Source organism: Megascapheus bottae, chromosome 21, assembly GCF_031878675.1.
Source record: "Megascapheus bottae isolate mThoBot1 chromosome 21, mThoBot2.hap1, whole genome shotgun sequence".
Lineage (NCBI taxonomy): Eukaryota > Metazoa > Chordata > Mammalia > Rodentia > Geomyidae > Megascapheus > Megascapheus bottae.
In genome coordinates, this window is record NC_143529.1 from 25,101,528 (window position 1) to 25,125,735 (window position 24,208).

Genomic DNA, 24,208 nt, shown 5'->3' on the forward strand with positions numbered 1-24,208 from the left:
TCTGGAAGTTCAAGCCAGGCTCAACCCTCCACCCTGCTTCCAAATAAGCACACTAGAATGTAAATGAAAGATTCATTTTTAATAATCAACCTAGCTTCAGCTCAGCTGAGAGCGTTCCTCTCCAGTACAAAGGGGTGAAGAAGTCTTGCCAAGAAGTCTCAATCCACTAAGAGGTTACGGCTCAGAGAGGGGAACAGCTCAAAGAAGCCCTAAAATAGGAAGCAATGTGGGATTAGAAATTTATGAGTGACCAGACACAGGTAAGGTGTTCCCCATCGCTTTCTATGCTTAAAGACTGTCTGCTTTCTATCCCTTGTCCCCTCTCCTGTCCCTTTCTTCAGGAGTTCATCAGGGATCCTGGACTTCAAAACAGAGGACTGTTGTGGTTTTGATGAGTGTCTCCCAAAGGACAGTTTGTTAAAGGTTCAGTTAACAGCCTGTGACACCACAGTGAGGTGGTAGATAAGGAGGGGCCACTTAAAGGGTAGTAATGGGAGACAGTTAAGTCACTGAGGTAGGGCATGAGCTTGAACAGGGTATTGGAACGCTGGCCATTTCCTATCCCTCTTTCACTTCCTTATCACCCGAAAGAGCTGCTTCTTCCATCATGTATGCCCACCGTGATATCCAAAAGCAATGGGCCAATTGGTCTAAAGCTATAAGCCAGAATAAACCTTTCCTCTTTGCAAACCATTTATCTCAGTTATTTTGCTACAGTGATGGGAAGCTAACACAGGCCCCGCTTTCCTCTACTGCTCTCCCTAGCATCTCGATGGGAACTTAGCCATGGGGAGGAGGGCTGGGTGGGAGTTACCTTGAAGAGGGTGAGGGTCTGGAGTACGCCTGTGGTACAAGCTGTCTCCCGGATGGAGTGCATGGCCAGCTGGGGACTGCCTAAGTCCAGCACCCGCAGCCCCAGCCGAGAAGCCAAGATAGGTCCGATGGTGGTTCCACACGGAGAGTCATTCCGGACCATGAGATCCTGGAGGGGAGGAGAGGTCATAAGCCACGAGTGGGTGCTTATGAGACCAAGGAAAAAGCTGGAGGGGCCTAATCCTACTCAGCAGAGTGTGAGAGGAAACATGTGAAATCACAAGGCCAACACTAACTAGCAGACCCCAGAGGACAACATACTGGTTTTTTTTTTTGGTTGGTTGTGGGATTTGAACTCTGGGCCTGGGTGTTGTCTCGGAGGTCTTCAGCTCAAGGTTATCAACCTACCCCTTGAGCCACAGCGTCACTTCCACTTTTATGGTGATTAATTGGAGATAAGAGTTGCATGGACTGGGCTGGGAGTTTGGCCTAGTGGTTAAAGTGCTTGCCTAGCATGCATGAAGACCCAGGTTCGATTCCTTGGTACCACATACATAGAAAAAAGCCGGAAGTGGTGCTGAGGCTCAAGTGGTACAGCTCTAGCCTTGAGAAAGTCCAAAGACAGTGCTCAGGCCCTGAGCTCAAGCCCAGGGCTGGCAAAAAAAAAAAAAAAGAGCTGCATGGACTTTAGTGCCCAGGCTGGCTTTGAACCATGCTCCTCAGATCTCAGCCTCCGGAGTATCTAGGATTACAGGCGTGAGCCACTGTGCCCAGCTAAGGACAACATATTCTTAATCTGTCCCATTCTATTTGCTCCGCCACCACCCTGGCTACAGTGTCACCATCTTTTCTCCATAAACAATCCATGAGAGGAACTTCACAAAACCTGTGATATGGCTTAAAGGTGCAGAACAGCTGTGTAGTTAGCATTAGATCTTGAGTTCAAACACAGGAAAACATATAGAATTCGCAGCACACAATTCCAATGCCAGTACCTGGAAAGCTAAGGCAGAAGAATTAGGAGGCCACCATAGGCTATGAAGTGACTTTCAGGCCTGACTTCATTATATAGCAAGACCCTGTGTCAAAAAAAAAATAAAGAAGGAAAAAAAAATCCTGCTGGGTACTGGCGGTTCATGACTGTAATCCTAGCTACTCAACAGGCTCAACGTGAGGGGGGGGTCACTGAAGCCAGCCTGGCAGGGAAGCCCTTTTGAGAGACTCCAGTTTGCAAAAGCCAGACTGGAGGTATGGAGCCATGAACAAGCAAGTCAGCCTAGTGAAAGCAAGATGCCCCGAGTTCAAGTCCCTAGAACAGCAAAAAGAACCAAAAAATCAACAGAGTTCTAATGTTTTCCAAAATACTGCTATCAGCTGGGTGCCAGTTGCTCATGCCTGTAATACTAGATACTCAGGTGGCTGAGGTATAAGGATTGTGGTTCAAAGCTAACCCAGGCAGAAAAGTCTGTGAGTCTCTTATCTCCACTAAACTTTCCAGAAAGCTGGAAGTGGTGCTGTGGTTCAAGTGGTAAAGCACTAGCCTGGAGCAAAAGAAGCTCAGGAACAGTGCCACGGCCTGAGTTCAAGCTCCAAGACAAGCAGACACATAGAAACACACACGCACATGCATGCGCGCACACATACACACACACAGTATCTCCCAGCTAGACTAGGACGTTTGTAATTTAAGATAAAAAGTTGGCTGGGAATGTGGCTTAGTGGTAGAGTGCTTGCCTAGCATGCACAAAGCCCTGAGTTTGATTCCTCAGTACCACATAAACAGAAAAGGCCAGAAGTGGTGCTGTGGCTCAAGTGATAGAGTGATAGCCTTGAGCAAAAGAAGCTCGGGGACAGCACCGGGGCCCTGAATTCAAGCCCAGTGTTACACAACTGTGGTAACAGCTACACTAGAGGAATAGATAGAAAGACTGCAGTCTTTCCAGATTCTATCTGGAAAAGTAACTAAAGAAGGGCTGCAAGTGTGATTCAGGTGACAGGATGCCTAGCATTATGAAGCCCTGAGTTCAAGCCACAGGGTGGGGGGAAATTGCTATGGGCATTTTGAAACTATTTTCTTCATATTGTGGTAAAAATGTAAATAAAGAAATACAGGAGGAAAATGAATTACAAAATCATTTAACTTATTTTTGAAACAGAAATTTAATATTTACTCCTAGTTTTAAAAATATATATTTTGCTAATTATGTTTATAGAACTAGTTTCAAAGCACTGTCTTTCCTTAACAATAAATACTTCCATCCCTAGACCACAGTCCCTAATACCAATTCTTTCCTTTATTTTTTGGTGCTAGTCTTGGGACTTGAACTCAAGGCCTGGGCACTGTCAATGAGCTTCTTTTGTTCATGGGTAACATTCTACCATTTGAGCCACAGCTCCATTTCTGGCTTTTTTGGTAGTTTAGTGAAGATTTTCCTGCCTTGGCTGAATCTGAACTGCGATCCTCAGACCTCAGCCTCCCGAGTAGCTAGGATTCTAGGTCTGAGTCACTGGCACTCAGCTTCCCTTTGTTTTCACACAAGGTTCTGCTAGGTAACTTAGTCTGATTTCAAATTTGTGATCCTTCTGCCTCAGCCTCTGGAATGCTGGGATTGCAGGTATGTGTCTACAACCAGCAGGGAGACAAGCGGCCTATTAGCGAAATAATAACACTTGGTACCAAACCGGCGGTGAGGGCAGGCGGAAGAACTGTGAAGAACAATGTGTGCTAACCGGAGAAACTGAAAGTGATCTATGCACTGGATGAGAAAGAAATTCACTGAAACAGAAACTGAGAAAGTGGAGATGATTTGAGACAAAAGACAAAAAAATTACATCTAGACCGGGTGCTGGCAGCTCATGCTTGTAATCCTCAATAACCAGGAAGCTGGGATTTGAAGATTATGGCTCAAAGCCAGTCAGGGCAGGAAAATCAGTGATTCTTATCTCCAACTAATCACAGTGTCTCAAATGGTAGAGTGCTAGCCCTGAGCAAAAGGAGTCTAGTGACAGCGCCCAGGCCCAGAGTTCAAGCCCCAAGGTGGACAAAAAAACAACAAAATCATCTAGCCAGGTGCTGATAGTTCACCTGGGTAATTCTAGCTTCTCAGAAGGCTAGTCTGAGGATCAAGGTTTGAAGCCAACTTGGGCAGGAAATTCCGTGAGACTCTTATTTCCAATGGCTCAAGTAGTAGAGTACCAGCCTTGAGCAAAAGAGCTTTGGGACAGAGGGGCCCAGGCTCTGAGTTCAAGCCCCATGACCACCAAACAAATAAAAACCATCTAATACAATTTCTTTCCTTTTTTTTTTTTTGTCAGTTGTGGGACTTGAACTCTGGGACTGGGCATTGTCCCTGAGCTCTTCAGCCCAAGGCTACCACCCTATCTCTTGAGCCACAGCACCACTTCCGGTGGTTAATTGGAGATAAGAGTCTCACAGACTTCAGTGCCCAGGCTGGCTTTGAACTATGATCCTCAGATCTCAGCCTCTTGAGTAGCTAGGATTACAGGTGTGAGCCACTGCACCTGGCTAAGATTTCATTTTTAAAAGTGTGTGTTAAAGGTGACATTCTACTTATAACCTGAGTTATGGAATTGTAGCCCTTTGTTTTAAGCTTATGTTAAATATATGCCTAGAATAGGTCTGAAAGAAGATACATCTGGGGCTTCATGTTTTCTCATTTCTATTTATTTTCTAATTTTCTAAAGTATACATGTCCTGCTTCTCCTATATACCATCAGGGGAAAAAAAGTCCCCAATGTCTGAACCATACCTTAGAATCAATAGAAATGCACAATTCACCAGGTAGCCCTTTCCTATCCTTCCTGCTCTCACCCTGTTCTCCTCCTCTTTCTAGAACACACTCACACCTGCCACCCTTGGGCTTTTTCTACTTATTTTCACTGCCTGGGATGCTCTTTCCTTTCCCCAGAGCCTCCATAGCTGTCTCTCAGTAGTGGGATAGCTCCTGCCCCAAGGGGCCTTTCTGAGAGTGGAACCACCCAGCTGTACGTGGGACATAAGAACCCTAGTCCTGACCTCACCAGAACTTGCTTGCTAGGGTGGTCAGGAGACCACCCCAAGCCCAGTCCCTGATATACATACATATTATATGTACATACGTATACAATATCACACACACACCCTGAGAAAGGATTCTAGGCCAAGTCTCTGGTATACATACTACATACATATGTACAGGATATATCTGTTACACACACACACACACACACATTCTGAGAAAGGATTAGGTGAGGGACTCAAAGGTAAAGGGAAAATGAAGAGTTGGTTCCCAGCAATGGATATCTCTTAGGGGGAAATAAGATTATGTAAGAGCCAGGCACTGCTGGCTCACGCCTGTAATCCTGGCTCCTCGGGAGGCTGAGATCTGAAGATCACAGTTCAAAGCCAGCCTGGGCTTTAGAGAAAGTTCATGAGACTCCTAACTCCAACAAACAACTTAGCAAACCTGGAAGTGGTGCTGTGACTCAAGTAGTAGAGTGCTAGCCTTGAGCCAAAGAAGCTTAGGGACAGTGCGTAGGCCCTGGGTTCAAGCCCCAGTACTGGCAGGCACACATGCAAAAGGAAGACACAGGGGATGTGGGGCACTGGCAGGGAAACTAACCCTCAACCAGAACACACGTGTACCTTTAGTCCTCTCAGAAGTAGTATCATTATCTCCCCACTTTACAGATGTCTAGCTGTCTACCCAAGACCTCTGTTCTACTCACTTCCTGGGGTCCCCTTTCACCAAAAGTGGCTACCAGAGTACTCACTGGGGGTCCATAAGCTTGTGTCCCCACTCTGCTCCCTCTACCACACTTCCCAGGTGGGGTCCACTCTCACCTGCAAAGGCACCCCAACACTGCTGGCCACCTCTCGGATCAGAGCCTCTGAGACCGCATTGGAGGCATAGCGCTGCTTGCTGTTCACCTTGATCACAGGGCCCTGGGGAGAGTCAAGGGAGGCAGAGATGATGGCAGGTGCAGTGGGAACAAGGTGGGGTTTAGAGTCAGCCAGGCCTCCACATCTCTAAGGAGAAGGAGAATCTCACCTTGTGGAATAAGGGCCGGTGGTTCTCCTCATGCTTATCCCTGTAAGAGATGGTTAGGTCAGGATGGCATGTGGGAGTGGGCCTGTGACACATCCCATACCTCCAAAGGCAAGACAGCATGGGGGATTGTGTACTCCTCCTAGCCAGGTCCTCAGATATTCTATAGGAGCGTTCCTGACAGCCTCTGGCAATAGGTGCTAATAAGTTTACAGAAGATGGGAGTTAGATAGCCAATGTCTTTTGACCTAGCCAGGCCTCGGAACAGTCAGCAGGAAGATCCACTGAGTTTCTTGGCAGAGAGAGGACAGGGAAGAGGCAGGGGCCAGGGGCCTGCCTGGTCATCTCCAGCTGTGGGGCCGTGCCTGGCCCGGAGGACTCACGAGTAGTTGGGGTGCACAGCATGAGCCATGTCTGCACTGATCATGTAGGACTTGGGTATGGCTTCCTCGAAGGCCGTCAGGTGCTGTGATGAGGCGGAGATCCGCCGGAGCACCAGCTCCGTCAGCAGCGACTGTGCGCCCTGGGCGCTCTCGGACCCCACCTGGGGAGCAAAGACGAGGCTCAGAGGCGGCATGAGTCACTGCGTGGGACGGGGCGTGTCCTTCACGACCTCCCAAGCCCTGGGTCATTACTGAACCCAGATGGCAGACCGGCCAGACTAATTCCCAGTCATTTCAGGGTAGAAACAGTGTGTCCCATCCTGGCCTATTTCTCTCTCCCCAAATTTCACGTCTGCTCAGTAGAGATAACCAATTGTCTTCTCTTTCTTTTTCTTTTGGTGGTATTGAGATTTGAACTCAGAGCCTTGCACTTGCTAGGTAGGTGCTCTACCACTTGCACTGGACCTCTAGACTTTTTGGCTTTCCTTATTTTCAAATACAGTCTTGCTTTTTGTCCAGGCAAGCCTGGGTCTGATCATTCTATTTATGCTGTCCACATAGCTGAGGGGGCAAGCAGATGCTACCATGTCTAGCTTGTAAAAAACTTGATTGAGGGGCCGGGAACTTGGCCTAGTGGTAGAGTGCTTGCCTAGCATGCATGAAGACTCGGGTTCGATTCCTCGGTACCACATAGGAAAAAGCCAGAAGTGATGCTGAGGCTCAAGTGGTAGAGCTCTTGCCTTGAGAAAGTCCAAGGGCAGTGCTCATGCCCTGAGCTCAAGGCCAGGACAGGCAAAAGAATAAATAAAATAAAAATTGACTGAGGTCTAACTTTGCTACCCTCAAACTACAACCCTCTCAATTCCAGCCTCTTGAGTAGCTTTGATCAACAGGCATGAGCCACCATACCTGGCAGAATTTTCTTAATACATGTGACAGAAACTGCTGTCTGTATCTTTGATAATAGAACAGTCAAGTTGTAGCTAAGCATCTATCCAGTTAGACATAACATTCTCAACCTGCCTTGCAGCTAACTGTGGCCATATTAGGTTCTACGCATAAAAGAGGAATGAATACTACCTCTGGGTCACACCCTTAAAGAAAGGACATCCATTCCCATTTCCCCATCTTCCTGCCTTTTGGGTGTAGACATGATGGCCAGAGGTGGAATCGCCGCGTTTAGAATGACAGACACCCGTCCTGAACTGCTAACTCTGACCTGGATAGTCCATGAGAAAACTAGCTACTTGTCAAGCTCTATCACTGAAACTCAGGCTACGGCCTCCCACAGCACTGGGACCTGCTGCATGCTGAACCATGGCCTTGAAAAAGGAGCTCACTCAGTAACATGGAGGGATACGGAAGATGGGATTCCAGTGGAAGTAGCATATATAAGCTGAGCCTGAAGGGGACATCAAGAGCAGTGGCAGCTCACCCTGCCCCAGTCTTTGGGACATCCAGAATGGCCCTGGCTCATGGAGGTGCCCACAGAAGACTGCATACCTCTTCATTGTCGTAGAGTGTGATCATTCGCACATGGGGCTCAGCGGCCAAGGAGGCAGGGGATGCGCAGGAATCAATTAAGGCCTGCATGGGGAAGGGAATAAGCACATGCACCTCACCTCTCTTCCTGTACAATATAGCCCACCCATACCCAAGAGGAGCACACCCCACCCACATATATCCTAAAGGAGGTGAAGTGGGCTGGGCTTTTGGCAGCATCCTCTCTTAGGGCCCTGCTCTCCAGAGGGCATGGGGGGAACCTTCCCAGCTGGGATAGGGAAAAACCACTTTCTGGGGGCTCTGCTCCCACACCTTTCCCTGCAAATGGCAGGAGGATGGAATAAGAGCTGGCAAAGTCAAAAGACCTCACAGAACATGTACACTGATGTTCATGGTTGGGCCTCCATCAACATTCGCTCACTAGAACATGAGGAGACCATCATCTAGCTAGCTGGCTCAGCAGTGGATGTAGGCCTCAGATCTGGCTCGAGTCTCAGTTAGTTATTGTCCAAAGCTGGTCTCTAGCCACAGGACTGGCAAGAGGGGAAAAGGGTTGAAAAGGGCAAGGGAAAGGCAATAACAAGAAGAAAGGGGAAAAAAAGACCTGACTAGGATGATTATGGTCTGAAGAGGAGGGAGGAGGGGAGGGGAGGACAAGGAGAGGGAGAGGGACTATGGTAGAAAGAAGGGGCCAGGCACCAGTGGTTTATACCTGTAATTCTAGCTACTCAGAAGGCTGGATCTAAGGACAGAAGTTTAAGCCATTCTGGGCAGCAAAGTCCCATAAGACTCTTTTATTTCCAAACAACTACCAAAAAGCTAGAAGTGGAGCTGAGGCTCAAGTGGTAGTGGGCTAGCTTTTAGAAAAAAAAAAAACAAAAAAACTAAGGGAAGCATCCAGGTCCTGAGTTCAAGCCCTAGTATTGGCTAAAAACAAAATGGGAACATGGAGGTGACTGAGGGAGAGACTGCCAAGAGAAAGAAGACTGTGCAGGCTTAAGCCAAGAGCAAGTGGGAAGGAAATGAATGGAGGTGAAAAGAAACTTTTTTTTTTTCCTCCAGGAGGCTTGAACTCAGGCCTGGGATGCTCCTTTTGCTCAAGGCTAACACTCTACAACTATGAGCAATAGCTCCACTTCCAGTTTTCTGGTGTTTAATTGGAGATAAAGTCTCACATATTTTTCTGCCCAGGCTAGCTTCAAACCTCAATCCGAAGATCTCAGCCTCCTGAGTAGCTAGGATTACAGGTGTGAGCCACCAGTGCCCAGTGAAAGATACTATCTGGCAGAGTGGCAAGGTCCTTCCTTTGAGGCAGAGGTTGTTAGCTTAAGAAAAACAGCAGAAATAAGATTAGGACAAGGCACCAGGGCCACCTGAACACTTAACAGCTTTCCCTTACCTCAGCGCCTGGCCTCAGGCCAGAGCAAATTCAAAAAGCAAAGGTTGCTAGGTTAAAGCTACAGCCTTGGTGCCGCTTCCTGTGGTCCATCCAATACCGGCAGACTGGGAGTGGTCACTGGTCCTCTTTCAACACCCTCTGGGAATTAAGATCCCCCTACCCACCTAACCTGTAACCTCTCCTTACCTGTAGAGCACAGAAGCAGCTATGCAAATTGTCCAGCCGAGGGGCAAAGATGAACTCATCATAAGCTCCACCCAGGACCTAGACAGGAACAGGACAGGACAAGTAACCTGACCTGAGCATCCACTTCCAGCTCACTTCCAGCTCCCAGAGTTGGGTTGAGCTAATGTCTGTGCAAACTTCTTTTTTTTTTTTGTGGGTCATGGGGCTTGAACTTGGCCTGGGTTCTTCAGCTCAAGGTTACCGCCCTAACTCTTAAGCCAAGCCCCACTTCCTGTTTTCTAGAGGTTAGTTGGAGATAAAGAGTCTCAGGTCCTTTTGTGCCTGGGCTGGCTTTGAACCTTGATCTCAGATCTCAGTAGCTCAGATCTCCTGAGTAGCTAGGATTACAGGTATGAGCCACTGCGCCTTGCTGTGCAACTACTTCTTAACCCTTGGCCTAATGTACCATCTCTCTGCTGTGCAGACTCGGCAGAAGATGGAGGGCACTCTGACTTCTTCCATTAAGACAGAAAAGGGAGAACTGAAGGGCACACAAAAGAAGCCCACCTCCCCCCCCCCCAAAAAAAAACAACCAAGGTGACAAACAACAACTTAGTAGGCATTCAGGCAAGACAGGAGATCCAAACTCAGCAATATCCTACTCTTAGCAACTGGGAGGCAAAGTACAGGAAGACACAGTCAGGCCTATTGCCCTGAGGGGTTCAGAACCAGCATGGATCAAAGCAGGAAAGGATCACTTGTAGCAGAAACTCGTGCAGAATCTATGAAAAGGGACAATTCCAGGCTCCATACCACAGACCACCCCAGCAGGCATGTATATCTTGGGGGAGGGAGGAGACTTGCTTACTTGGAACCACTGGGAGCACAGTGAGTAATGTTGACTGGGAAGAGGAGGAAGGACAGTCACCGAGGGAGGAGTGCATCTGGGGACAAGCTGGGGCCAGCTGGACTCCTTGAGGCCCCCCCCCACCACAAGCTGTGGAACACCTGTAGCTGTTCCTCACCGCAGGTTGGGTGTCTGCCAGGCAGAGCTCCATCTCCAAGATATCTTCAGGGCTCAGGCCCAAATGGGAGCAGAGCAGAGACATGAGGACAGAGTGGTGCCGTTCATCCTGTGGAGTAGAGGATATTGGAAGGACCTGCTCCTTCCCTCTCTGCCCCTTCCTTGCCTGGATCATTCCTCTTCTACCCGCCTCCCTGGGAGCAGGGGTCCCTCTTACAGAAGTATTGAGAGGCCCTGGCTCAGGACTCCCCTTCTCCAGCTCCTCCTGCACTGCTGTGGCAAGTATGGGGATTCTGTGGGGAGAAGCAAGAAGGTGGAATGGGGAGGGAGGAGGCTGGAGGGCACAGTGTAGTGGGACAAGCAAGAGTTTAGGAGTCTCTTGATGGAGACTGCACTTGCCCTTCAGTTCCTAGCCCATTGTCCAAATGGTAGCACTCCAAGGCCCCTTGCATGGAAGCTGGATCCTAAGAGTAGTTGGCTTGACTGTGGCCACTAAGCAGTGGTCTCCTAGCCCCCATCCGGGCCCCTTCTGCCATCTGGTGCCATATCCCACCCCTCCTACCACAGTCTCCTGCCCCAGTCTCACAGGTGCATCTCTGTGTTGGGCCCGAAGTTCTCATTGATATTTCGCTGCAGATGGATGGCTAGGTGTGGGATGCGCAGAATGGGCCGGTCCACATGCACCAGCCGCTGCTCCAGTCGACCTGAAGTGGGGCTCTGTGGTGGAATAGGCCAGGTGAGCTCAGGTTACTTCCCAAACCTGACTGAGGGCAGCTCTCACTTCACCCAGACTAACCATATCCTCTCTTCCCACCGTGCTCTCCAAGGACAAGAACATTTTCAGCTCCCAACCCTGGTACCCACCTTGATAATGACACGTCCAGCCAAGGTCAGGTCACGGTCAAACCAGGTACTCCAGATCCCACCACCATAAGTCTCCACACCCACTTGCTGGTAGCCCAACTGACTGCGTCGAGACCTGCGTTTCACCTGAGCATGAAGACAGAGGTCAGAGATATCTGAATGAGTGGCAAGGAAGGGGTCACAAGTCTGTCTACGGGGGATAGAGCAGGCCCTAAATTTGTACCTCCTCATCCTCTTTGTCCCATAGCACCCCAACACCTTCCCTCAGGCCAGTAGAGCCCTAGATCCTTACCCGAAGGCATGGGCTGTCTGTGTGAGCCCCAATAAGGCTGAAGCCATTGCCAGGAACATACTGGCCTCCCACAGCAAAAGCGATGAGGGTAGAGGAGTTCCTGGTCAGGAAGTACTGCAGTCAGGAATCAAAGGCATTAGTTTAAGCTGCTTAGTCAGCTGGCACACAGGATTTTTTTTTTTTGAGACTGAGCTTAGGGATCGGACCCATCAGCCCCCCAACCCATTCCTAGTACCTTGCTCTCAGGTCTGATATCCCAGCTCTCTGTCTCCCTGAGTTCATGGAAGCCAGCTTGGAGAAGGCGGCTTCGGCACTCGGCTACAGCTGTAGCAAGAGGATGCTCTCAAAGCTCCAGAAGTCGATGGAGGAGGGCCCTCCCACCTCACCCACCTCACTCCCCAGCGCGGGTCACTTACCATGGAAAGGAGAGGGACTCCGGTTCACAAACCTGAGCAGCTCCCGGGCCGCGGCTTGCACCGCCTCTTTGCGGGCCCTGCCGTTCATAGCCACCTAGGGGAAGGGGGGCGCTCAGGCTCCTACCAGGTCCGGGAATCACTCCCGCCTCGTCCGACCTCGGGAAACCCCCAAACCCCGGAACTCTGCCCGCGAGCCCAGGCTCCTGCTCCTTTCCCCACCAACACACGCAGATCGGGGTCTCTCCAGTCCTCTTATCTCTCTGCCCGCGGATTACTACCCACCTGAGCTCGGCGTTCGGCTCCCTAAAACCGGCCTGGCCCCTCGGTCCCCGCCCCCCAGCGCCCCCCGCGCCCCCCGCGCCCCAGACCAGCCAGGAAATCCCGGTCCACGAACTCCGAGATTCCGGGCACGCGGCCGCAGCCCGGGGCCGAAGGCAGCCCCCGCCCAGCCGGTCGCCGCCACCCTTCACCCGCGGACGCTCAGGTCAACCGGGCGGGCCTCGGTTTCGCTTTGGACCCGGCGGTACCCGCACCGCAGAGCGGCGCTAAACTAAGGCCGGAAAAGACGCCTGGGAGCAAAGTCCCAGCGGCGCCCGCAGCAGCCGCCTACCTTCCAGGGCCCCAGGGCCGCAATGGCTCACGAGACCCGGGCTTCGGCCCGCCTCCTCGCACGGCTCTCAGCTCCCCCACTCCGGGCGGACCGCGCCCCAGCCCCCGCGCCAGCTCCTCCTCTCGTCTGACCGCCTCCCGCACCGCCCCAGAGGAGCCACTCGCCCCGCCTCCTTATAGCCACGCCCACGACACGCTCCCGGAAGGCCGCGCCTAGGCTCCGCCCTCTCTCTGGCCGGGCTTACAGCTCCGCACTAAGACCGCTCCCGCTGTCCGTCCCGCCCCGGATGCAACTTCCGCTCCGCCCCTCAGCGGCATGCCCCGCCCAGGTATCGGCCCTGGGTCCCGCTGTGGACCAGCGCGGTTCACACTGCGGCTAGGGCCCCCTAGCGCCCGGGAGGTGTTAGGGCAGCTGCGAGCCTCCTCTTCCCAACTTCGCAGCCCCAATGAGTGCCAGCCAGTCACTGTCATCCTCCTGATAAAAGCAATGTGACTAGCGTTCATGGGATGCTCGCGATGAGCGTTAGCTTTACGATTAGGGTTTAACATGCTATTTCGTTCAGTCTTCTCAACTGCCCTATCCACACTGTGTGGACTAACCGAATACCAACAGAAGCAACTGGTCCACAGTAACAAATGGCAAGAATGGGATTTGGACTATATCAGTTTATTTTCAGAGGCTTGGGGCAACGGATACAGGCTTTTCGTGTCATTCCCTGGCCATTAGGCTTGATTAAGGGAGTTCTCACAGATACAGAAGCTAGTGACCTGTCCAAGAGCACATGGCTGTTTGTATGAATCTGGGATTTAACTCTGGAATCCGTGCTCTTTCCATCTCTAAAACCACAGGAAAAAGCAATCTCCACGTACTCTTGGAGACAAAGCTAGCATTTCCATGTCAAGTGAGTAGCCATTTGAAACTCAGGTATCCACCTGCTATTGATATGGATCACAGGGCTGCTGATGGTATAATCAAACAGTGATATAAACCAGCACTACAGGGATCACAGCCCATTGGACAATCTCAATGCGTGTTTGGGGGGGTTTCAATAAGTAGATGCTGCAGGGGTGAGGTTGGGGGAGTAGATTAGAACATAAAGTGGGTGATGAGCTGAATTCACAGGATTCCCTAACCATTTATTGGAACACTATTATGTTCTTAATTTGTGCAATTGAATGAGTTTAAATAATTATAATAAAAATACCATCAGATGTAAAGCTGAGCCATGAGAAAACAATCTTGCCCTCTGAGATGCTAGAGCTTGGGTCCTGGGGCAGGGCCACACTTAAAAAGGACAGTGAGAGAGAGCAGGAGTGGGGACAAAAGGTGCAGTCAGACCCTCCCAATCAGTGAGTTCTCCATCCTTGAATCTAACTGCAGATCAAAAATATTCAGAAAAATGTGTGTCTGTACTGAACATATACAGACATTTTTCCTTGTGATTGTTCTCTAAACATTACAGATGAACTATATAGCATTTACATAGTCTGAGGCATTATAAAAAATTGAGAGATAATCTAAAATAAATAGGGGATGGAAAATAAGTTATATGTAAACATGGTAACATTACATGTAAGGAACATGAGAATGTCTCAGATTTGGGTATCCACTGAAGTCCCACCACCAAACCTCTGCAGATACCAAGAAAGACTGCAGAAGGAAGGAAACTGACAGAAGAACCATCAATGAGAGAGCATGCTCATAGAAGCAATTCATATACCTCCAAAATGCATAACCTATGAAAGTAAATATTTGATACATTGAGTCTCCTCAGCTCAAGGCTAGTGCTCTATCAACTGAGCCACAGTGCCACTTTTGATTTTCTGGTTGTTAGTTGGAGATGAGTCTCATGGACTTTAATGCCCAGGCTGGCTCTTAACAGTGATCTTCAGATCTCAGCCTCCTGAGTAGCCAGGATTACAGGTGTGAGCCACTGGTGCCCGGAAACTCTCCATTCTCATTGAATTAACAAAAAAGCAGGTGCCAGTGGCTCACACCTAACTACTGAGGAGGCTGAGACCTGAGAATCAAGGGAGCAAAATCCATGAAACTCATCATCTCCAATTAACAAGCAAAAAGCTGGAAGTGGAGCCATGGCTCAAATAGTAAAGGAGCAAACAAGCTCAGGGACAGTACCCAGGCTTTTAGTTCGAGCCCCAGGATGTGTGTGTGTGTGTGTGCGTGTGTGTGTGTGTGTGTGTGTACATGCACGCATACACACACACACCCTTAAGAGAACCAAAAAGAAAAAGGATAGAGAAGACACCTGTAAGAAATCTCCATCAAATGTTAGGGAAAGAACACTAAAGTGCTCTATTCAAGTGCAAAGTAAGAGAGTGATAAACTATTACTACTGGCAGTCCTGTGGACCTGTAATCAGAGCCACAAGATAAGCAATTATATATGGGAAAATAGAATTGATTATTATTTTAAGATTAGATGATTACAAAGAAACCCTAATAAAATAGGCTGTCAGAACTGATAGAAGAGGTGGCCTGGTTTTTAAAAAATGGCTTTCTTGAACAATAATCAACAAGAAAATATAAAAGTTAGAAAGACCTATTTACAAGAGCAAGAAATACTATTAAATTCCAAGACATAAACATGTAAGAGAATCAATCGTACTTTAACCAAGAAAATACAAGTTAAAAATGAGGTGCCATGCTTAGGAGAGGACCGGAAAGGGGGAAAGGGAATAAGAAAAATACAGAGTGAATAATTTTGAACGAGGATGAACACAGGGGAAATAAATTGTCATGACAACAGAACAATAAAACCTATTGAAATTATTTAGAAAGGGAGGAAGAGGGAAAGGACAGTGATAGAGGGAGTGAGATTGATTGGAGAATATTGTAAATGCGTGGAAATATAACTGTGTGTGTGTGTGTGTGTGTGTGTGTGTTCATATGCCCATGCGTACATGCACACACAAGCACCTCTTAGTTCTAGGGCTTGAACATAGGGCCTGGTACTATCCCTGAGCTTTTTTTCTTTCTTCCTTTCTTTTTTTCCCACAAGGCTAGTGTTCTACCACTTGAGCCATACCTCCATTTCCAGCTTTTAGCCAGTTTATAGGAGATAAGAATCTACTTTTCTGCCCAGGCTAGCTTTGAACCGTGATCCTCAGATAACAGCTTCCTGATTACTATTATTACAGGCATAAGCCACTTGGCTTATAATTTAATATTTTATATAACAGCCATGTTTTACAGGCTCACTAAATTCCTAGGAATCTGACCCTCCATTCTTTTGAGTGGTCCAAGTTGGCTCCAGTTCAGCATTCTAAGAACACTCTACATCTTTGCCACTAAAAGTATGACCTGTTTGTGACAGGTAGGGACCACCACCAAAGGTTAAAAAAAAAGCATGTAAACTCTGAGACCTCAAACTGTTGTCCACTCAAAGTGTACTTTTAACAGTTTAGTCAGGAAAGAATGTTTATAGACTCAGAACTCCTTATGACTAGACTAAGCTAGAACTAGAAGGATTCAAGATGACCACACAAATGACAAAGACATTGGGCTTGAACTTAGAGCCTGGGCACTGTCCTTTAGCTTTTTTTTTTTGCCAGTCCTGGGCTTCAGCTCAGGGCATGAGCACTGTCCTTGGGCTTTCTCAAAGTCAGAGCTCTACCACTTGAGCCACAGCACCACTTCTGGCTTTTTTTCTATGTATGTGGGACTGAGGAATTGAACCTGGATCTTTGTGCATGCTAGGCAAGCACTCTACCACTAGGCAAAACTCCCAGCTCCTCCTTTAGCTTTTTTAGCCAAGGCTGATACTTTACCATTTGAGCCACAGCTCCACTTCCAGCTTTTTGCTGGGTAATTGGGGAAAAAAAGAATCTCATGGATTTATCTACCTGGGCTAGCTTCCCATTTCGATCCTCAGATCTCCAACTCCTCCTCTAGCAGGGATGGTCGTCCTCTTTGACCAAGTGCACAGCTTCGGGCGAGACTCACGTGGAGTGGGGAGGAAGAATCAGATGGGCCGAATCAACCCTGGAGATCAGGGGCGATAGATGTCACAGCCAGATCGCCCTCACATTCAACATAAACATTTTGATTCAATGGGTCTGGTGTAACCTGAGGTTCTACATTTCTAAAAAGCTCTTAAAAGCTATTGGTCTTGGACAATGGGATCTTAGCGCACAGAAATAGTAGAAACGAGACCCAAACAGTTATTACCAACAAGAAAGGAAAAGCAGCTTTATTGGAATTCAGCCTGAGCTGAATTTGACCCAAAGGGAAATATGGTAGGGATGGAGAGGCTGGCTCAGGCTGCTGCTCTCTGAACAAAAGAGAGCAGAGAGCAGCAAGCTTCTAATGGTTTTCTGAAGTGGGCTAAAATTGGGTAATTGCCTACTAAGCCTGGGCAGTTTCCAAAGATGGTTTCTAGCCTTGAGGTTTGCAGGCTTCTGGACAGCCAATTTAATTCATGATCTGCTGTGGTACCCATCATTTTGTCCTGGCTTCATGGTTGGGTCTGGGCCTTATGATAAAGTGGAGGAGCTGTAGGTGTTTGAGCAGCTGAGAAAGCACAAGGATGGTTGGGGGTGTGGGAGGTGGGGAAGAAAGTACCTAATGAGGTACAAATGGTTCCCATCTGTTACTCTGGAGTTGGAGCTCTAGCTCAACTCTCCATCCTCCTGTCTCTGCCTTCTGAGTGTTGGAACGACAGGATTGTATATCACCACCATTAGAAGAATATTTCTTTGGGTATTGGTATTTGAGATGAGATAGCAAAGCCTGGAGATGAGAGATGGAATTCTTCACCCTTACTAGAACTACAGGCTATGGATCTGTTCTTCCATCCTCCTCCCCAGCACAGTCAGATACTCCATCAGATACTCAAGAGACCACAAAAGAATTTCAAGTTTGAAGCCAGCCTGGGCAACTTAGTAAGATCTGGTCTGAAAATAATTTTTTTTTAAGGGCTGAGGAAGGGGTAACAAGAAGGGGGGGCTGGGTGCTAGTGGCTGTCTATAATCCTGGCTACACGGGTACACGGGAAGATCAGGATTGAGAGTGTCAGTTCTGTGCCAGTTGAGGCAAAAAAGTTCACCATATACTTCCTCAGTGCCCAGCACCAGTTACCTTACTTATAATGGGAAGTCTAAACTAGGTACTGGCAACTCGCTCCAGCTCAGGAGGCTGAGATCGACAGATCTTGGTTCAAAGCCAGCCAGGCAGGAAAGTCTATGAGATTCTTATCTTCAATTAGCCATCAGAAAGCCAGAAGTGGAGCCGTGGCTCAAAGTGGAAGAGTCCCAGCCTTGTGCACAGAAGCTCAGGGACAGCGCCCGGGCCCTGAGTTCAAGCACCATGACCAACAAAAACAAAAATAAATAAAATAGGCAGATAGAGATTCAAGCATGTGTTTGGGCAGAAATTGAGACCCAGTTGGGTGGTGAGGTGTGGGGAGGGATGAGTGCAGAAAAGGACTAGAGGCATAGCTCAGCAAGACAAGCACTGTCAAGCATGAGGTCCTGAGTTCAAACCTCACGAAAATAATAAAGAAGAAAAGTGGGAGAGGGGCTGTGACTGAAACTCAGTGGTAGCGCTCTTGTCAAGGCCTAGGTTCAACCAGCAATACTGTGTGGAAATAATCCTCTCTTACCACCACCCCATCCCCTATTTCCTCCCCAGAAATGACCTCTATATCTGCCCCTCTTGGAGTAAATCTAGATTCGTCCGAAATTCCTCTTTTCATACTTGCAAATTTTCTGGAATTGATATTGTCACATTAATCATGCCAGCAATACTTGTGAAGGTCAAAAACAACATGAATGGAAGCCCCAGGGTTGACTTCTTTAAGAATGTGTCTTCTCTCCCCTCCTCCCCGCCCCGTTCTGACCTTTCCCAATTTCATGGTTTTACATAGTGTCTGTTTCCTGGTACTTCCCACACGTACAGATCTTTAGCCTTGGATGTCTTTCTGATGTTACAATTGCTCAAAATTTCCCTATGTGCATTCAATGGGAACCTTCAATTCTCTGTATCTAAATCTAAACTTGTTCCTCTAGAGTGCTCCGTCCATGTCATCCCATCTCAGTCAATGGCAATTCAAATTGCAATTTAAACTCAGGACTTCATGCTTGCTAGGAAGGCAGTCTGCCAAGTTGAGCCATGCCACCAGCTCTCATATCATTGCTCAAGCTGGCTTCAGATTTTGACTCTCCTATTTATGGCCTCCTGCATACCTGAGATCACAGGTATGTATCACCTAGTTTATTTATTAAGACGTTTTTGTCTGGGCATAGTCCTTCCCACCTCTGCCACATGCATAGAGAGAATTAAAGGTGAGTCACAGTGTTCAGCCAGTAAATGGTAATTCTGTTCTAGTTTCAAGTCCAAACTTATTTTTGTGTTTGGTCGTAGGCTTGACCTCAGTGCTTAGGCTCTGACTGAGCTTCTTTAGCTCAAGGCTAGTGCTGTACAGCCACAGCTTCACTTCTGGCTGTTTTGGAAGTTTACTGGAGATGAGAGTCTCACAGTCCTTCCTACTTGGGCTATCTTTGAACCATGGATCCTCAAATCTCAGCCTCTTGAGTAGCTAGAAGTATAGGCCCAAACTCTTTGTGTCATCTATGGCACTTTTCTCACCATGTCCAATCCCTCAGTTCAAACAACTGTCTTGACTACCCCTATTCTTTTTTTCCCCCAGATTTCAAAAACATTTATTAGACCACTCAGTTTTACACTATGTATCGGTGGTTGTTACTGTTAAACAGTGGCCTTTTAAAAGGGGTTCCCTCTGCTAAAAGCAGGCTGATCCTGACCATTGCAATCACTGACAACTAGAAAAAACTAAACCGCAAGTACAAGCTTGAAAAAATAACTTTAAAATGCAGTAGGTCCTGGGAAGCTATTGAAACTTAAAATGAAGTTTAACAGTAACTTTACTTAAATGACATATCGACCCCAAACGAATCCATAGAAGAGGAAAAGCTACAGGGAAATAAATGAAAGGTGGCAGAGGGTCTCTTCCTGTCAAGGGGTGAGGGAGGGGAAAAAAAAGAAAAGGAAAAGGAGGAGGGACTGATCTTTTTAGAGAGTTACCCACTGGGCCGGTTGTCTACCTACAGGTTGGATAAGACCTCTCCCCCCCACCCATCAAACCCCACCTTGGCCCAGCTTCCCATATTTGGGGGCAAATTAGATCCTCGATGGGAGAATCCAAATTTAATCTAGCCACCTCTGCCCCAAAAGGGGCTGACGGGTGTGAAGAGCTGGCTGGCTGGCAGGGAATGGATTTCTCCTCTCCTCCCTTTTGCATCATGTGCTTTTCAGGCGCCATGTTGGGCTCCTAACAGGCTGTTGCTCCACTGGGGTGGGGAAGGGGAGCTGATTCTCTACACCTGCCCACTAGCAGCTCTCTCCCAGACCCTCCTTCACCTCCTTCCAACCCACAGGGCACAAACATCCAAAAAGGGTATGGGAGAATAATAGAGGAGCCACTCCCCATCTTCCCAGGGGCTCAACAACCTTGACTACTCTTATTCTTGAGTGTTCCCTTTCACCTCCACAGGGCAATGCTCAGGTTCTCTGTCCCTCTTTCCTGGTACCAATGTCATCTTTTATTTAGCATTGTAGAATAACCTACAGGCTAATGGTCAATAATCAAAGTACAGTTTGATTCCACGCTGGCTCCCAACAGAGGGGGAGGGAGTCAATCCATTCAGCTATAAGGAACAGCCTGAGGAACAGCTGTATGAGGGTAGTTCCATGTCACTCCCAGTGGTGTTTACAACCCCACATGTGATGAAATCTGGTATACCAAATAAAATACAGGCTAGGACCCCAGTTCAATTTATGTTTAAGATATAATCAGCTGGGAGTGTTGGCAGCTGATTTGTAATAGGCTGGTGTACAGGCTGAGACATACTTGGGTCCGATCCTGCTCCTCCAGTTACTAGCTGTGGGCTGTCTACCTTGGGTCTAGGGAGGCTCACTTACTCCTTTTCTTGTTCTTGTGGTACATTAGTGACATGGAACTGGGACTTGAAACAGGCCTGGGGTTATTTACACAATGGACATTGGCAGACACTGCACATGTGTAAAGCCCACTCTCAGGAGGCTGAAGGAGGCTGATTCAAGGGTATCCTGAGCTATAGAATGAGATTCTGTCTCAAAATGAAAAATCTGAAAAGGGCTGGAGGGGTAGCTCAGTGGTAGGTCTCCTGCTTTGCGTACATAAGGCAGGCAGACACTGGATTCGATCCATAGTACCACAACAAACAAACAAATAAATAAATAGGAAGACAAACAAGGAATAGGTTTTTTTTTTTAACCAGTTGTGGGGCATGAACTCAGAGCCTGAGCATTGTCGTTGGACTTTCTCAAGGCTAGAGCTCTACCACTTGAGCCTCAGCACCACTTCCGGCTTTTTTCTATGTATGTGGTACTGAGGAATCAAACCCAGGTCTTTGTGCATGCTAGGCAAGCACTCTACCACTAGGCCAAATTCCTGGCCCAGGAATAGGGTTTTTATTATTATTATTATTATTATTATTATTTGTAAGTATGCCTCAAAAATTGTATTGAATGTACTTATACTTTAAAAAATACTGCCCTGTATTGTTATTTACTAAGCCTGGCAATCCTAGAAAACAATAGCCTAGAGGTATGCACACACACACACACACACACACACACACACACACACGCGCGCGCGCGTGCACACACACACACATTTTCCCACTGTCATTTTCTGGTTGTGAGTTGACACGATTGTAAGAAGCTGAGAGAAAGGCACACAGGGACCTCTCTGTACTATGTTTCAACACCCATGAATGTGTAATTATTCAAAATGAAAAGAGTATTTGAATGGCCCTCAAAAGAAAACCAACCTTTTGGAGCCATACAAACAAAGAGCTATACAAAAGGGCTGGTTCCGAACCTTTCAGTTTTATGGAGAACTATAAAACTAGCACTTCCCAAAGGTCTCCAGCAATATGCCCCTCGGTGTCAACAAAGTGCTTATGATTGAGACCGGAGCTGGACACACCTGGGTCACATCCTGGTTTTCTCCATTTAATTAGCTGAGGGCAGTGTTTGCCAGGGCGGGCAGGAGCCTGCTTGAAGCAAGGAACTTAAAACAGGTCTGGAACTATTTACATTGCCCAGATTGGCAGACAGTGTAAGTCAGGGCTTATTTGTTTTTATTGACTCATTCTGGAGAGCTTAGAGTTAAGCATTTGACATTAAACCAACTTTCAGCCTCAGTTATGCAATCTGCAAGATGGGGAAGCTAATGATAATGACCTCAAATGTCATAAAGGATTAAATGAGATGAGGCATTAAGTTTGTCAGAGAGTGTGTGGTCAATAAATGTTAGTATTCTCTTTCATATTAGACTGTGAGAAACATTATAGACTTTAATATGAGAGCAGGTTACGCTCTCTGTCTCTGTCTGTCTCTGTCTCTGTCTCTGTCTCTCTCTCTCTCTCTCTCTCTCTCTCTCTCTCTCTGTATGCACTTTACACATCTATGTAACTGGAGCAGGATCTGACATATAGCAGGTTCTAAGTAAATGTTTGCTAAGTCACTGAATAAATGACAAATAATAGTAACAGGGTAATATGCCTCTAGAAAATCTGCATATCCCAGAGGTGGAGCATCTACTTTTTTCTGCCAAGGGCCATTTGTATATTTATAACATCATTTGTGCACCATACAAAATTATCAACACAGGCAGACAGCCTGGGACAGCTGATGAGAGCCAATGCCAGCAGCATACATGTCTGTCTCATCGGAAATCACATGAATTTGTTGGCCTAATGTGGCTGTAAGGACATAATCTTTTTTTTTTTTTTTTGCCAGTCCTGGGCTTGGGCTCAGAGCCTGAGCACTGTCCTTGGGCTTTCTCAAGGCTAGAGCTCTACCACTTGAGCCTCAGCACCACTTCCGGCTTTTTTCTATGTATGTGGTACCGAGGAATCGAACCCGGGTCTTCATGTATGCCAGGCAAGCACTTTAACCACTAGGCCAAACTCCCGGCCAAGGACATAATCTTTAAGTCGGGGATTTTTAGGCCCTGGGGCATGCTGCCATGGAAATCTAGTCACATTACCACTACTTAGTCCTATGTCTACCCTCACAGGCCTGGTCCTGACCTCCAAGGAACAAGGTTCCTGCAGTGCCCCCTCCTGGTGGCCAGGATAGGCCTCCTTTCTCCCTCTGGGGGCCAGGACAAGGGACATTTCTGGCTCTGAGCCTGTCTGACTAGAGGTCATTTAATCCTCACTGGATTTGTTCTGTTTATTTTAGTGAACAGGGCTGTTTACTTTTAGTTCTTATTTCTAGGGGTGCTAACTCATTTTTGCTTTCCTTTTATTTACTCTTTGCAAGCACTGGGGTTTGAGTAAATATGTCTATAAAGTTCCAGGGACTGGGTTATTCTGTGTCTAGTATTTTAATGGCCTTTAAACAGTGTCTGCTCAGGTAAGCATTTTATAGATGGATCGAAAAGATAGGGGATTCTGTTCTTAGTGGCCTCTGACTCCTTCCAGCCTGGCAGCAGGAGCCAGCAGGCTATGAATCATGGCTTCTCATCAGTAATAAAAATATCAAAAGACTACACTCATACCTAACAGAGAAAAGGACTCACTCTGTTTAGCCAGACTTGCAAACTATGGTGGATCTCTCAACTCCAAGACAGGTCTGGGGGCCTCAATTCCTTAGGATGCTTTTTTTTTTTTTGGTTTATAAATGCGTATTCATGAGACTCATCTGAAAATTCTGATTTGGAAGATTTGGACTGGGGCCCAGGAATCTGCATTTTTAACAGGTGCTGTAAAGGATGTTGCTATCTTTAGGCCATCCCATGAAACACGAAAATAGATTCTCCAAAATATGCCAGTGGGTGGGCTGCCGTCAAGTTCACTCTCTGGAGTGAGGACACGAACAGGCTCCTGAGGAAAGACCACTTCAGTGCCCCGGGCCTCCAAGGCCAGCCAGAATGACTGCAGCACCTACAGCTAATATGTCAGAGGAATGAGGATGGGGCCATTGTCTCATTCATCTATGCATTCCCCATAATGGCCATGACCATGCACTCTCATAGAAGCCGATGCTCCAGGAGAGGGAGCCCCACTTGCATGGGCCAGGACCCCCCCCCTCCCGCCCACCCACTGAACACAGAACAAGAGAGCTAGATTACCTCGCGGTAGCCAGTGAGCCAGCAGTGGGGAGTGGACATTGGGAAGAGGTTGAGTGCCATGCTTTGAACTGCCCACCTCCTCCTGAGGCTGGGGCTGGTCCATCTGCCTCAACAAACAGGGTCCTCATTCCATTCCCAAAGCCACTGTGATGTCATCGGTCAACTGGGAACAAAGAAGCCTTCACAGAACCAAGAGCCTCAGATAAGCCTGTGGTGACCAATGCCCGATTGTGACCTGTTGAAGGGAAGTACTCTATTCTAGATTCTCTCCTTAAGATAGTCCTTCTTTGCTGACTGATCTCTTTCTTTCCTTCCCATCAGCCAGTGTGCTCTTTATTTTATCTCATTAGAAGGTGAGTTCTTAGCCAGGCACTCATGGCTGGCTCATGCCTATAATCCTAATTACTCAGGAGGCTGAGATCTGAGGATCCTTACTCAAAGCCCGGAAAGTCTTTCCTGAGCAGGAAAGTCTGTGAGAATCTAATTTCCATTAACTACCAAAAAGTTGAAATTGGACCTAGGAATGTG

At 47.7% G+C, this 24,208-nt stretch overlaps 1 protein-coding gene across 3 annotated transcripts; it reads right to left on the reverse strand.

The window, feature by feature from the left end:
• Positions 1–58: 58 nt before the first annotated feature.
• On the reverse strand, positions 59–23,796 carry Dnpep (aspartyl aminopeptidase). 3 transcript variants are annotated; one of them, XM_090354878.1, is made up of 15 exons: positions 23,681–23,796; positions 11,908–12,001; positions 11,727–11,815; positions 11,492–11,605; positions 11,200–11,325; positions 10,922–11,052; positions 10,553–10,628; positions 10,337–10,444; positions 9,333–9,410; positions 7,748–7,831; positions 6,245–6,405; positions 5,865–5,904; positions 5,657–5,758; positions 815–982; positions 59–209 (listed from the first exon to the last, which is right to left on the reverse strand). In XM_090354878.1, exons 1-15 carry the CDS (start codon positions 23,738–23,740, stop codon positions 159–161), a joined length of 1,482 nt encoding a protein of 493 aa, XP_090211004.1. In that variant the 5' UTR covers positions 23,741–23,796; the 3' UTR covers positions 59–158. The 3 variants fall into 3 exon arrangements, with proteins under 3 accessions (XP_090211004.1, XP_090211005.1, XP_090211006.1); XM_090354879.1 differs by lacking the exon at positions 23,681–23,796 and adding an exon at positions 12,518–12,620; XM_090354880.1 differs by lacking the exon at positions 23,681–23,796 and adding an exon at positions 12,190–12,212.
• Between the last annotated feature and the right edge of the window lie 412 nt (positions 23,797–24,208).